At 39.3% G+C, this 15,011-nt stretch overlaps 1 protein-coding gene across 1 annotated transcript in view; it reads right to left on the minus strand.

The window, feature by feature from the left end:
• Positions 1-15,011, minus strand: part of SVEP1 (sushi, von Willebrand factor type A, EGF and pentraxin domain containing 1) — a 166,670-nt gene that overhangs the window by 46,939 nt on the left and 104,720 nt on the right. The window contains exons 23-31 of the mRNA XM_046663234.1: positions 13,859-13,972; positions 12,904-13,105; positions 10,162-10,319; positions 8,725-8,926; positions 6,712-6,887; positions 3,512-3,636; positions 2,422-2,545; positions 1,235-1,405; positions 46-219 (exon numbers count right to left, since the gene is read on the minus strand). Coding sequence (XP_046519190.1) covers positions 46-219; positions 1,235-1,405; positions 2,422-2,545; positions 3,512-3,636; positions 6,712-6,887; positions 8,725-8,926; positions 10,162-10,319; positions 12,904-13,105; positions 13,859-13,972 — 1,446 coding nt within the window. The remainder of the gene's footprint in view (positions 1-45; positions 220-1,234; positions 1,406-2,421; positions 2,546-3,511; positions 3,637-6,711; positions 6,888-8,724; positions 8,927-10,161; positions 10,320-12,903; positions 13,106-13,858; positions 13,973-15,011) is intronic.

Consider the following 15,011-nt stretch of genomic DNA (forward strand, 5'->3'; position numbering starts at 1 on the left):
GGAGCTAGAATAAACCCACACAGTATTTGCCAAGATTGATCTCACCAAGGCACGATGGTGAAATGCCATTCCAGCTCCCATTATCTGTACAGAACATCCTTGAATCACCCAACAAATAGTAGCCATTGTTGCACTGGTAGGTCACTGTGCTGCCAGCATGGAAGTCCTCAGCTGAATAAAAGCCATTCTCCAAAGGGGGTGGCACCCCACAGCTAATGCCTGTAATGTGACCAAGAAGAACACAACTGCATTAGGAGCAAAATGCTCAAAAGATATTTTGTTGAAACTAGCAGTTGAGTTAAGCATGAACTTTTCGCTGCACGCAAACATTAGATTGAAAGTGCTCTAGGGGTGGCAGCAGGCTATAGCCATATCTGTGCCCTGGGCATCTAGCATATTGTCTGGCTCATAGTAGGTATGCAATTCATTCATTTACAAAAAGTATTTATGGAGGTCCTGCTACCTGCCAGACACTCTCCTAGGTGCTGAGGTTACAGTAATGAACCAAACAGACAAAATTCCTGCCTTATGAAGCCTACTATCTAGTGGGAGTAGAGAGACAAGAAACAGATAAATGTATACAACATGTCAGGTGGGAACACATGCTATGGAGAAACTCCCCTCATCACCCTATCTACAATAGCAGTCTTGCTTCCACCCAGCCCTCTCACTTTGTTTTTCCCTATTCTGCTTTATTTTTCTTCATAGGCCTTACTTCTGGCCCTTGCTGTTAATATTTACTGTAAATAAATAATATTATATTTTCTTGTTATTTCCTGCCTTTCCTTCTACAGTGTAAACTCCATAAAAAGACAGACTATTTTTCCCATCTGCTGCATCTCCAGAACTTAGATCAGTGTCGAGCACATACTAGGTACTTTAAAAAATGTTGAATAAATGAATGAACGGATGCACCCAAGTCAAAAGATCTCTTCCTGTTTTTTCACACCAAGCAATGACCCATCTCCCTTTGGGCTTCAGCCCCTATGTCTGTTTTTCCTTCCCATCCTGTTCCTTGTGCCACCTGGCATACATTCACAGGTGGGGGTCTCTTTGGATCTTCATTGCCCACCTCTTTCGTGGTGCCCAACATAGTTCATTGCACAAAGGAAGTATTCAATGAATATTTACTACTATTAAGTATCTAGCTTTTATCTAGCATTCCTGAAAAGTGTTCTTATGATGCCAACGTTTTTCAAGAGCTACTGAAATGCCTTCAACAACAGCAGCTCACGTTCACAGTGTGGGAGCGGTTGTGTCCACTGTCCTTGATTCAGACAGTACTGCACAGGGTTCCCGACCATCTGGAAGCCTGGATCACAGAATAGACTGATTTTGGAGCCTGGCTTTAAGTTTGCTGATGCAGTTCGGAGATGAGGTACCGATCCTTCTAAAGGTGGGCAATCTGAGGGCAAAGAACACAGGTACAGAGCTTGTCAGCAACATAGTGGTGGCTTCACCAGGTCAAGAGTTTCAACTCGTATGTTGTAGCAGCATGTGAGAGACACTGTACTGATCTTAAAACAGGGCAACGTGTAACCAGATCACTGGCAAGAAACATTACTAGAAAAAACTATTTGAGTCAACAACCTTCTCTCTTTCAGCAGAAATCTGCTGAGTATTTTTTTTTAAAGATTTTATTTTTTCCTTTTTCTCCCCAAAGCCCCCCAGTACATAGTTGTATATTCTTCGTTGTGGGTCCTTCTAGCTGTGGCATGTGGGACGCTGCCTCAGCGTGGCCTGACGAGCAGTGCCATGTCCGCGCCCAGGATTCGAACCAACGAAACACTGGGCCGCTTGCAGCTAGAGCGCGCGAACTTAACCACTCGGCCACGGGGCCAGCCCCGACTGCTGAGTATTTTTTAAGGCAAAAAATAGTATTTTATGAATATTAATGAAATATTCTTGTAAGTTATCAAAAACTATGAATTCTAGGACAGCTTTAGAGACTTGTTGAAATATATTGGATTTTATGAGGCAGTTTTGATCACTCAGGGTATGGATTATTCAGTGTGCGGGTTGTAATGTCCACTGTTGTTCTCCGTGTGCCACTTGCCCCTAGGTGGCTGCTAGAAAGTCCAGAGCTCAGAGAGTATCCCATCTCAAAAAGGAGGCTAGGACTTTGGTGGACATTTAAAACCTTACCCATATCCCTCCTCTAATCTTATTTTCCTTATTTTACCTTTTTCCTAGTTTCCTCCACAATTAATTTGTACCCCATTATGCAGAACGCACTTCAGTATTAAAAAAAAAAAACAAATCCTTTGGTTGAAGGCAGGGTCAAAATGAATTACTAGTTAAACATCACACTGAAAGACACACACTATTTGGCCAATAGAGAATTTCAAATTGTGTCCTTTTGCCAGAAAACCCCAGAGTAGTTAAGAGATAGCAGAAGCTATGGAAGACGGAAACTCTAACCAGAACAGAATATGCTCTTGGAATCGATCTTCACTTTCCCCACAATTCCCGACAGGAAATCAGGCCAGGCTAACACGTTTCCTTTATTAAGTTCCTCTGGGCATGAGGTAGCCAGCGATTTCACCTGAAATTTTAAAAACACATCTTTAGATAAACCTTACTTGTTTAGGGAAGACAGAGTTATTATATCTTAATTTAGTCCTATTGAAAACATTTGCAGATGGAGTGGGGCGTGGAGGGAAGTAGGGTTTTGCATGATATGATTTCAGGGGCAGCAGGAAAGTTGTCTTTCCTCTCTCCTCCACCTCCACCATTTACTTTCCCAAATATTTCATTCTTGCCAGAAATTCTGAAATTCTATGCGTACAATTTGTCTAAAGCTTTGCAGGTTGCTAAGGTGTTGTACAGGTTCCCCTTCTCCACTCTCCTGTCTTCTATCTCTGATCTAGAGTTGAGGAAACGGAGGTTTACACAAGTTCTGCCACTATAATAGTAAGAGAAAACATTTACCAAGACTTTACTATGTGCCAAAAAATGCCATGATCGTACATGCAGTATTTTGTTCAATCCTGCCAAAACTCCTCTATGCAGTTCTGTTTGTTTATTCTTCATAGAAAAGAAAACTGAAGCTTAGAGAGATAGAGTAATATGCTCAAAATCATCACCATGAATTCATGGTAGAACTGAGATCTTAACTGAGGCTGTGGGACTCCAGATTGTCTACCTACGAGCTCATCTGTTACTCTCTGTACGATCTCGTGCCAGCCTAAATTTCTGCATCTTTAGTCAGAGGGATTTGCAGTATTATTCTCTGATTCTTTCCGGCTCCAAAATGGCAAAATTTTATAAATTAGTCATGTCCAGTAAAATTTAAAAACAGCAGTAGGAAACTGAAAAGGAGATTCATTGAAAATTACTATAGATAACCTCTGCCTGATTTAGCCTATGACCATAGCATCAAATGATATTGGTGGTAAATTCTGAAAACCCAGAGGTTGCAATAAGATAGAGCATCATTAGGCTGTTCACATTTTCACTAGGTTTGTACCTTTGTATCTCATTACTGTCATACACTGAAAATGGAATTGACCTGCTGTGGAGACAGGACATAGTCCCAGAGGTTGAGCTGGCTTATGGAGCCCACAAAAGACTCAGCTGGGTTGAATCCCTCTCCTTTTTTGTCTTGTTCTTGCCCAAGAACTAATGCTCCACCACCTAAAGAGAGAAGGAGAGAAACAAGGAGGAAAACTGGCCTGATTGTCTGTTATTCCTAAAATGCTAACTAGATGAAAAAGCATAGCCAATATAAATGCATCAGGGAAAATTATGGAAAAGCTAAATTATCTATAGTTACTGTATGTTTTATCAATAAGGACAAACTCAATGTTTCATATAGCAACTTAAAAAATGGTTGGAGAGGATTTAAAATATTATTGGATTTATAAATATTTAACTATAAAACTACATATATATATATATACTATTTTATATAAACAAAATAGCTAAGTCCTATTTTGCCTACTTTCTTCCAGGAAATTACCCTCTATGACAGATCCCATATAGCTGCTCTTCATTTTTTTATTCTTAAGCCTACAATGCTCAAATTTCTATCACCAATTCTAAGGAAGCTTCCAAAGTTGCCAGTGGCCACCTAATTGCCAAATCCAATGGAAACTCTTCAATATTCACCTCTGGTGACTTCTCTGTGTCATATGTTTCCATCGATCATTTCATTCTATTAAGCTGTCCTTCCTTGTGTACTGGATGGTCTGTGCTTGCCCCTCAGAGCTCCTCCCACCCTTCTCCAACTGTACTTTGTACCCCCAAAGTTTGACACCTATGGACTGTACCGCCTGGATGCCTTGTTCCTTTGGTTTCTGTTTGTGCCTGGCAAACAGAAAGACCATCAGGAGGTAAGAAAGTAGGATAAGAGGGAAGTTTAATTTCCTAGATACCTTCCTGACAGGCAACAGACTTTCAGTGGTTGCTTTTTTCTATTTAATATCATTGCTCCTGCTGAGTGATTTCTCTCCATCATTATAGGTTTGCCTGAATTCTGGCAACAACTCCCATCCCTTGTCACTTCAGGCCCATCCCTGGTGACTTTCCACTGTTGCTAGTCATGAGGTGTTTTACTATCATACTGTGGTTCTCTTAACCCTGCCCACACCTTTGAAAATACTTCCTTCATTAAACTCTCTTTAGTTACCCCCTTGTGTGCCACCTGTTTCCTGCCAGGAGGCTGATGGATTCCACTTGGTTTCCATGACAGCATCCTCTCCTGGTTCTCCTTGAGCCTTTCTGCTCAGTCAGTCTCTCCTCTGCCTGCCTCTTAGATGCTGTTGTGCCTAGGATTCCACCCTGGCCTCTTCTCTTTTTCCTTCAACTAGTCTCCCCATCTGATCTCACTCACCTGCCAATCCACGTCTGTAGCATGATTTTCCAAACTACATCTTCTTCTTATAAAATTAATAATTAAAGATTAATACATGCACATGGAAGGAAATTTGAAAAAAAATAAAGTATAAAGAATTCCTTTCACCCAGAAATAATCACTGAACAGTTTTGTGTACTTCCTTGTAGGTTTCGTTTTAATTTTTATTATTTTTTTAGTATATGTGTATGTGTGTGTGAGAGAGATTTTAAAACACACAACTCAGGATCATACTATATATGATGTTTGGATCTTACTTTTCTTCTTGAATATGTTGTCATTTCATGAGTTTGAACAGCTATTTTATTTTATCATGAATGTACAACAATCCATAATTTATTTAATTAACTAACTAAACCACCACTTCTTATTGGATATTGGAGTTGTTTCCAAGTTTGGTACCAAAATAACACTGAGATAAATATACTGATGCATAACTATTTGTTCAGATCATTGGTTATTTCCTTTAGATTGATTCCTGGTAGTTGAATTGTCAGTTACATGCAAAGGGTTCCTCTAAGGCCCTTGATGAAAGTTTCTAAATTGTATCCCAGAAAGGCTGTATCAATTTTAGCACCTGCCAGCACTCTTCAAGAGTGTTCATTATGCTGAATCCTTGCCAAATCCTACCTTATCAATAAAAACAAATTTGTCAATTTAATATAAAGTGATATCCATCTTTGTTCTTAGCTGCATGCATTCCTGTAATTAGAATTCCAACAGAGACTTCAAACTCAATATGTCTAAAACCAAATACAGCATCTTTCCCCACTTCTAACCCCTACTCTGATAATTGTGCTTTCCCTAGAATTCCTATCTCAGCCAACAGACTCTTTAACAAATCTGATCGCCCAAACTAAAGCCAGTCATTCACTAAGATCTGATGATTGGAGCTCTGCAAGATTTATGGACTCTAATTCATTCCTACTGCTGTGGGAAGACAACCATCGCCTTGGTGGCTGCTATTACATCTTCCTTGTTCTATTTTCCTATTCTTTTAACCTACTTTTCACTCTTCCATCAGAGTTTACTTTTTTTTTTAAAGGTAGAAATGCTCTTTTTCTTGCCGTAAACAAAATATATGTTCACTATGAAAATACCAGAAAGGAATAAAGAAGAAAATAAAAGCCACCTGCAATCCCACCGCCCAGAGAAGAGACAGCTGAAAACAAGAATACTCTAAATTAAACACAAAAAGGAACCACCACCCCATGTCACCTGAAAATGCCACTTCCTGCTGAAACACATCTAATGTTTCCTTATTTACTACAGGGAACTGGCAACCATTCCTCCTCATATGACATATATCATAGAAGAGTCTAGATAGAGCAAGGTTATTGCTAGGCATAATGCTGAGAACCTGGGTTGCCTAATACTTTTGCATTCCTTGTAACTAAAACTCTCTTAATTATTATTTTTAGAAGAGAGTTTGAGTTCTACTGGGAAAAGTGCATAAAAAACGGACAGCCATACACAGTGCTCCAGCTTGTATACTGGATATACTCGTAAACTGTGTACACTAATCAGAAAACAAAACCTACAGCCTAAAACAAAACACATGAGTGATTAATCTCCTTGGAAGGCCGTCTAGTAACCACGCATTGTTAGTTCAACATGCTGCTTAGTATTCTCAGTACAGATCCCCAAAGGCATTTCTTGCACAGAGAGTCACACAGCTCACCTAGGAAAAAGTTTCTAGTAATTCACAGTCCAGATAATCAGGAGGTAGTAAAGGGAGAGATAACTATTGATCTCTATCTAAAACTGAAGACAACAAAGCTAGCAGGCTTGATTTTCATCTAAGCACCATGACCGCTAGCATCTAATAGAATTATATTTCGTTTGCTAAAGCATACCAGGTATGGCCGAACCAACAGAAAGGCCCACACCGCCGTCAGATAATTTCCCATCGATATAGACTTTCCAGGCTCCGTCAGCACTTGTCCAAGTGATTGCAATATGATGCCAGCTTCCATCATTCACGGCTGGACAGTCTGTTATCTTTTCCTTGCCATTCACATAAAGAACCCAGCTGTGGAAAGATTCAAGGGGATATAGTCATCAGTCACATGTTGTAATCCCATCTGTGGGGCATACTACTATTTGTCTTCTTTTCCTGTTTTTGTGGGAAAATCACTTTGTGTAAACACATTACTTTTTTTCTCCATTTGGTCATATTTCATAGAAGCATATTTAATTTTCTAAGGAAACTTTATTGTAGCTCATTGAAAATTGGTCTGTGTTTCTTAAACACTGGGGGGTAGGAAAAAGTCTTAGGATGAGCCTAGAGAAGACAGTCCAATTTGAGATAATTCACTAACTGCTTACTTTGGAAAGAGTGAGTCAAGAATGGAAGGAATGAGAGTTGTGCAAATGTCAGACTGGTTTTCTTCCTCTAGAATGCATGTTCCTAAGACCAGGAACAAACTCCAGAAGTCTCACAGAAAGTAAGTCTGTCTCTCGGTTGCCAAAGCTGTCACAAGACAGAGGAAGCATGTCAATCCAAAGAAAAGAATAATTGGAACTAAACAAAGGTGGCCAACCACAAGAGGGTTCCAACAACCATGTCACTTAGGGAAATGTCAAAGATAATAAACAGTTTAAAGGGAACTATCTTCAGAAGCAAATGGAGAAAAAGAATAGATTAGGGAAAATTGATAAGGAAGATAAGAATTCATTGAATTCCTTTCCCAGCACCTTGTCAGCCTCTATTTGAAGATATTTATGAAAAAAATTTTTTTAATAATATTGTTTCCCCTCTGCATTTTCCTATTTTCCTCCCCCTATTCAAGCAGGCAACAGGTTCTCTCTTTATATATATTTTGCCTCAGTATAGGTTTTTGCAAATGTCTTGGATTTTGTATCTGAAAGTTTGAGGCCACTAGGAAGATGGTTTGAGGATGGGGAGATCTCCACCAGAATAGTGAGAGTCCCAGGGACTGAGGAGAGGGAAGAGAGCAAAATGGGTCTCTGAGGCCTGTAACCCGCTCAGTAGCAGATTTGGGCAAATCTGAGAGGAAAAGGCCATGTGGTGCACCACAGAATCTATCTAGATTGAAGGCATAAACCCTCAGGCTTGCCAAGGATTCCGCAGGCGGCAAAGAGCAGTGGTTCCGAAGGGACCACAGAAGCTGAGCAGCGGACAGCTCAGGGATAAGCAATGGGACAGATGACCAACGATGGAAGTCCTGTCTAAGTCTGTGGATCTTTAGCAAAACTCTGTGGTTTGTAGGTAATTTGAGAGAATCTAAGGCAGGAAAAGCACTCAGTAGTGAAAGAAAACAGAGAAACAACTGAGATTGACTCCTCTGACAGCCCAGAGGGATGGGGCCCTGCAGTTGCAATTAATTGAGCCAAAAAGAAATAAAGAAATGTCATCCTGCACACCTAGGTTTGTAGACTGATTCTTATTCAATACATGTGTCTCCCACGTGTCAATAAAATCCTTTGACCCTGGAGGCCCTGAGATGCAAAAGAAGGAGCACCAGTCTTCAGAGTCAGAGTTTGAGACTTAGTTCTGCCACTCCTAGAGTGCGAGATTTTGGGCAAATCATTTAGTTTTCTTTTTTAGAAACTTTGTTTTACTATATGTAAAATGGGCACTAGTTCCTCAGGTCATTGTGAAAATCAAATGAAGTACTTAGAAAATACTAGTACTTAGTAAAATACCAAGAAAATTACTTAATAAACAGCAAAACACAATACATGCATAAGGTATTATCACTAAAACTTGGCCTTCTCAGAAAACATGTCATGATGCCCTATTTGATTGTTGTCACCCTGCTGTCCTGCTGGAGCACCTGATTCCCCTGCTCTCCCACCCCACCCCCAATGTCAACTCTAATGTGGGGCCTGACACTTCTGCTTACCCATTATAATCAGTCAGGAGGAAGGTATTGTCGCTGCCCTTCTCAAGTGCATAGGAGATTGGTGTTCCATAGTTGGTGGTGTCAGAGGATTTCATCCAGAATGTGCAGGTCACAGCACGGAGAGATGGAAGCACGCCATCTAGCATGACGTAACCATAGATACCAGAAACTTCAAAATCCAGGTTAAAACCCGTAGACTGTTCTGCAACGAATAAGGAAAGTGTGCAGACCATGGCACTTGTGAGGCATTTTTCAACGGTCTAAGGTAAGCAGCAGGTAAGCAGTACTATTCTCAAAGAAGCTCATTTCAGGAAATATGATGATCTGAGGACCAGTCTCAAAATTAAATACATATTATGTACAAAGTATATAATACATTCTTCTAAATAAAATAATCAATGAGTATCTAAGATAGGAAAAGTACTTGGTAGTGAAACGAAGCAGAGAAACATGGAGTAGCTGGAGGGAGAGGTGGGACTGGGAAGTTATTAAGGATGGGAGACTCTAAAGCAAATCTGTTTGCTGATGGAATGACTCAGCAGAGCAGAGAAACTGATGTTGCAGGAGAGAAGGAGGAGTAACTGCAAGGGCAACATTCCATCCCTACTCAGGCCTCTGGCTCTTCCCTATTTCAGGAGCAATTCAGCTCTGACCCAATTCTGCATACCCCACTGAATAAAAAAAAACCTCTACAGCTTAACTAAGACTCCAGCACCCTGAGAAAGCAGGTTAACAATGATTCTCACACATGCCCATGAACTCTGACCTTCTAAACCAAGTGGCTTTTCAAGGGTCCTTTCTAAACATGGAGAAGCCAGCCCTGCTGGTTTAGAGGTTAAGATTCAGCACTCTCGCTGCTGTGGCATGAGTTTGTTTCCCGGTCAGGCAACCACACCCCCCGTCTGTTGGCTATCATACAGTGGTGGCTGCAAGTTGCTGTGATGCTGAAAGCTATGCCACCGGTATTTCAAATGTCAACAGGGTCATCCACAGTAGACAGGTTTCAGTGGGGCTTCCAGACTAAGACAGACTAGGAAGAAGGATCTGGCCACTTACTTCCAAAAAAAAAAAAAACTGGCCACAAAAACCCTACAAATAGCAGCAGAGCATTGTCTGATAGAGCACTGAAAAGTGAGAGGATGGTGCAAAAGGACCGGGTGGGGTTCCGCTCTGCTGTCCACAGGGTCCCTAGGAGTTCTGCTAAATTCAATTTTCTCCATTTCCCCCTTATATCGCTAAGCTTCAATTTCCTTACTTGCGCTCTTGGGGATATTAAAAATATCACCTAATCTATTGAATGGCTGTCAAGATTAAATAAGTAAAAAAGCTTGGCACAGTTTCTGGTATGTGGGTAGTCTTTGGGGCAGGTAAAAATGGACATTGCTATTATCACACTAGTTTAAATATGGTTATTAATACCATTGAAATCATATATACCTGTTTCACATCTGCTGCCTGAAAATCCTGGCCGACATTTACAACTGTATGAGTTTAACTCATCCACACAGGTGGCCTGATTTCTACACGGGTTAGACTGACATTCGTTGATGTTCAGTTCACAGCGTGGACCTGTGAAGCCTGCTGCACACTGGCACCTGAAAGAATGCAGAATGTTGTAACAATTAGAACGGTTGAAGAAAGGCATCAGAAGAAGTTGCCCATTTATGAAAACGTTGTCTCAAAAGACTTTGAAAATGGAAATGCTGAAACATATTTTCCACAACGAAACAGTGCTTTAGCTGTTAGTTACTTATTTTAGTTCATCTAATATTAAACTTATTTAAGGCAACATATATTAGACATGCTGTAGTAGCAAAAATAGAGTAGAAAGTAGTTCTGGTCAAGGTAAAGTATTATTCACACATTGGGAATGTCTCTCCCCAGAGAAGTCCTGGGAAAAAAAATAAAAAGTTCACATGCTGTTTTAAAGGCTTTATATATATTAATCCAATCTTCATAACAATGAAGTAATACTATTATTCTTCCCATTTTACAGATGAGTAAACTGTGGCTAAGAGAGGTTAAGTAATTTGCTTAAGACCTCTTGTTACTAAGTGGTGGGGTAGGATTTTGAACCCAACCTCGCACCTTGTTCTTAATCAGTATGCCATACAGTCTCTGTGGTATGTAACAAACAATTTATACCCATAAGGATGGAAAATATATCTGATAATGTCAAATGTGACAAGGGTGTTGCAAATAGGAAATCTTATGTAGTGAGTAGAGCTACAATTTGCCCATGTCAAGGGACGTTGAGGATTTTGCATTCCCAGACCCTGTATATCCATTTCTTGTTATGTACTCTAGGAGATCACTGCACAAGGACAATGTAGCAAATCTTCACAACAGCAACATTCTACATGTTTATGGAGAGGAGAATGGGAAATAAACCACGGTATAATCAAGCAATGGAATACTAATCAGCAGTTGAAATGAATAAACTAGAGCCAAATGTATCAACCTTGATAACACATAATGTTGTGTGGGAAAAAAGCAAATTGCAAAGGATATATATAGTATGATACTCCTTATGTAACATGTAAAACTATACTATATACTGTTTATGGAATCATGCATGCAGTAAAACATAAATCCGGAATGAGAAAACTATGTGCCAACTTCAGGATAGTGGTTGCCACTGAGGAAGAATGTGTGTGTGTGTGCACGCGCGTGTGTGTGAGGGAATCCAAATCTATCTTTAGAGCTTATTTCTTTGAAACAAATGATGTGAATCAAATATGGCAAAATGCTAAGTTTGATAATAACAGCGATGAGTACATTACTTTTATTAGTCTTTTCAATTTTCTGCATGTCTGAAATATCTTTTTAGTTAAAAACGACCTGTCCAATAAATGGCAGCTAATATAGTTACCAGCACATTTATATGAGAACCTCTTTGATACTGGCCTAAAAGTGACTAATAGGAATAAATGGTGCTTTGGTTTAAAAGAAAATCTCATTTGGAATTGGAGGGGATCTTTACTGAGTTCTCTGAGTTTGATGGTAAATCTCTTTTGGCTAGAATTTCGATCATCTTTATCCTCCCATGTTCATTATAGCACTCCAATATCTTTGTCTACGAAACAGTTCACTTTGGTGACAACTTACATTCCTTTTGAATAAGGGGAGTTTACCTTCATCTTTCTACGAGTTAGGATTTAGAGAAATTTGGTATTCATCAATTATTTTGGGAACTCTTGTTATTCATCTGGACACTTCTCATTGCCCATGGTTAGGTGCTATATGCTAGAATATGTAAAGAGCCTATGACACAATGATGCTACACTGATAAGACCTCATTTCCTATATTGAGGGTGAAAGTCTTGTTGGAGAACGGTCATGGAAGGGGGCTGAACCAGAAGGAGGCTGGGAAGTATTGCAACTGGGGTAGACTGTTTTTCTTTTAACTTTTGTAGATTTATTGAGCCAATAGCATATTGAGGATAATAAAGTTTGCTAAGAGGTTTCAGGCAAGACCAGTCTGTCTTCTCCACTGCAGGAGCCACAGATCCTACAGGGAGAAGGGGATGGGATAGGGCAGGCTTGACAGTGATGACAGAGACTGCTGGTTTTCAAATCATATCCTACTGGCACGCTAAGAGCTGCCTTCTGAAAGCAAAGTCTTTCTCCCACCAAACACTACTGTTTTCAACCACAAAAACTTAGCTTTTATTATTTTGTTTACACTCATGTTAGATTTCTTTTGACGCAAACCAAACTAAACTAAAAAAAGTTTGAAAATTATGAACCCAGAATGTAGATTGGTAATATGAAAGTACGACTGCACAATTCCTTTTGATTTTAGCCAGTGAGAAAACTTCAGCTAGAATATAAGACATTTAAAAATATGAGTTTTGTCTAGTGCTTCTGCGTAATTGTATTTCCTATCATCTTTCATGACTTCCCAAAGACACAACAGTGGTTCCCAAACTTGGCTGTGCTTCAGAATCATTGGGGAACTTGAAATATACAGCTTGCCTATTTCAAAATTACAGACTCTACCCCAGACTTAGCGAATCAGAATCCCAGGTGGTGGGGAGATTCTACTGTAGCCTATCCTTGGGACAGCATTTGGGAATGACTGACTTGGGACTCAAAATAATATACCACAAAGACTGCAGGATGACTAAATAGTTAAGAAAATAAAAATAGCATAAAGAACCAGGCTTAGTCTTTTACCTGAAGCTATTGGCACCATCTTTACAGGTAGCTCCATTTCTACATGGTTGACTGAGACACTCATCCACGTTTTTTTCACACCGGGTACCCAAAAATCCAGGTGGGCATTTGCACAAGAATCCCCCAACCTGGTCTTCACAGACTGCATTATTTAAGCATGGACTTGACTGGCATTCATTGACTTCTGTTTCACAGTGCAGGCCTGCGGATGGTGAGGAAGAGCAAGAGCCCAAATGTTAACCCCTTGGGAAAACTGTGATCAAAGTGCTGACTTCTTGGAGGATGCTGCTTCTAAAGGACTGGAGTGGAGGCTGCAGAGCCACTGGCCTATCAAACTGGTTTAAGATCTATCCTGTAACGAGCGCTGGCTTTTGCAAGTCATTTTAGGACACTGCATTTTTGATAATCTGCTCTTTTTATCTCACCTCTTGGTAATGGACATCTAGTTGAGATAATGTTAAAAAATAAAACTAGTAAATTTAGCTCAAAGTTTTCCAGTTTCTTCAACTTTGCCTCTTTTCTTCACTGGCCATTTTCTTTCTTGGATTTCCTCCTTATCAATTAAGTACACTTTTTTTTAAGCCATATTATTTTGCATCCACTTGCAATAAGATCTTACATGATTTATATCCCAGGCCATTCTTGAATGTTTGTCTTATCATATAAGCTCTTGTTTTCTCTCTCTTTCTTTTTCTGTCTGTCTCTCTCTCTCCACACACACACACAAACATATTATTTTTTTGAACTGTTTGAGAGTACACTGCAGACCTAATGCCCTTTCACTCCTAAATACTTCAGTGTGAATTTCTTTAAAAATAAGGACTTTCTCTTATTTAATTGTGGCATAGTTATAGAATCAGAAATTAGTGTTAACATACATAATGTTAGTAAATGTAATGATTTGTAGTGCTTTACAAAACTTTAAGAAAATGTAGGAAGAATGGAAACCTCTTACCTGCATATCCTTTCACACAGGTGCAGCGATAGCCCGCCAGGCCATCGATGCAGGTTCCTTTATTTAAACAAGGACTGGAGCTACACTCATTTATATTTTCTTCACATAGTTGACCTACAAAGAATCACAGACTATTTGAGCTGGAGAAAACCTGAAAGGAATCTCAGACTAATAGTTTTCAGGCAAGTTGTTCAGTGTAAGAGCAGAACAACTGGAAACCATGGCTAATGTGTTTGTGAAAAATTTTTTCTTTGCCAAATATATTGAAATAAAATGTTTTCTTCCATTCTTCGAACTGCAAAAATTGTCTAGCAAGCAATCTGACATTTTCAGCATGCAGTAGAAAGTGACAACCATGAATATTTAACCATTTTTTTAATTAAGAAAAGTGTGATTTTGTCTAAAAAATTTTATCACATTGTCTGCGAGCTTGTTCTCCCTTTTGTTTAATTTATTCTTTAAGTCTTTAAATATGACTTATTTATCTACTAGTTGAAGATCTGTACCCTTAAACAACATATTCCCACTACCCCTACCCTCCAGCCTCTGGTATCCACCATTCTACTCCCGGTTTCTATGAGTTTGGAGTTTTTAGATTTCACATATAAATGAGATCATACAGTAGATGTCTTTCTGTGTCTGACTTACCTCTCACTTACCATAACCCCTCAAGTTTCATACATGTTGTTGCGAATGGTAGGATTTCCTTCTTTGTTATGGCAGAATAATATTGCATTATATGTATGTATGTGTATACATATCATATTTTATTTATCTATTAACTCTTTGATGTACACTTAGGTTGTTTATTTTGACTAATGTAAATAATGCTGCAATGAACAAGGGGGGTGCATACATCTTTTCTAGTCCGTGTTTTCATTTTCTTTGGATAAATACCCAGCAGTGGAATTGCTGGATCATATGGTAGTTCTATTTTTAATTTTTTAAGGAACCTCCATACTGTTTTCCATACTGGCTGTGTCAATTTACATTCCCACCAACAGTGCACAAGGGTTCCCTTTTCTCCATGCCCTTGCCAACACTGTTTTCTCTTGTTTTTTTGAGAATAGCCATTTTAATAGGTGTGAGGTGATATCTCATGGTGTTTTTGATTTTCAGTAATGAAATATGAATGATCCCAAGGTTTCTATTG

This window comes from Equus quagga, chromosome 1 (genome assembly GCF_021613505.1).
Source record: "Equus quagga isolate Etosha38 chromosome 1, UCLA_HA_Equagga_1.0, whole genome shotgun sequence".
Lineage (NCBI taxonomy): Eukaryota > Metazoa > Chordata > Mammalia > Perissodactyla > Equidae > Equus > Equus quagga.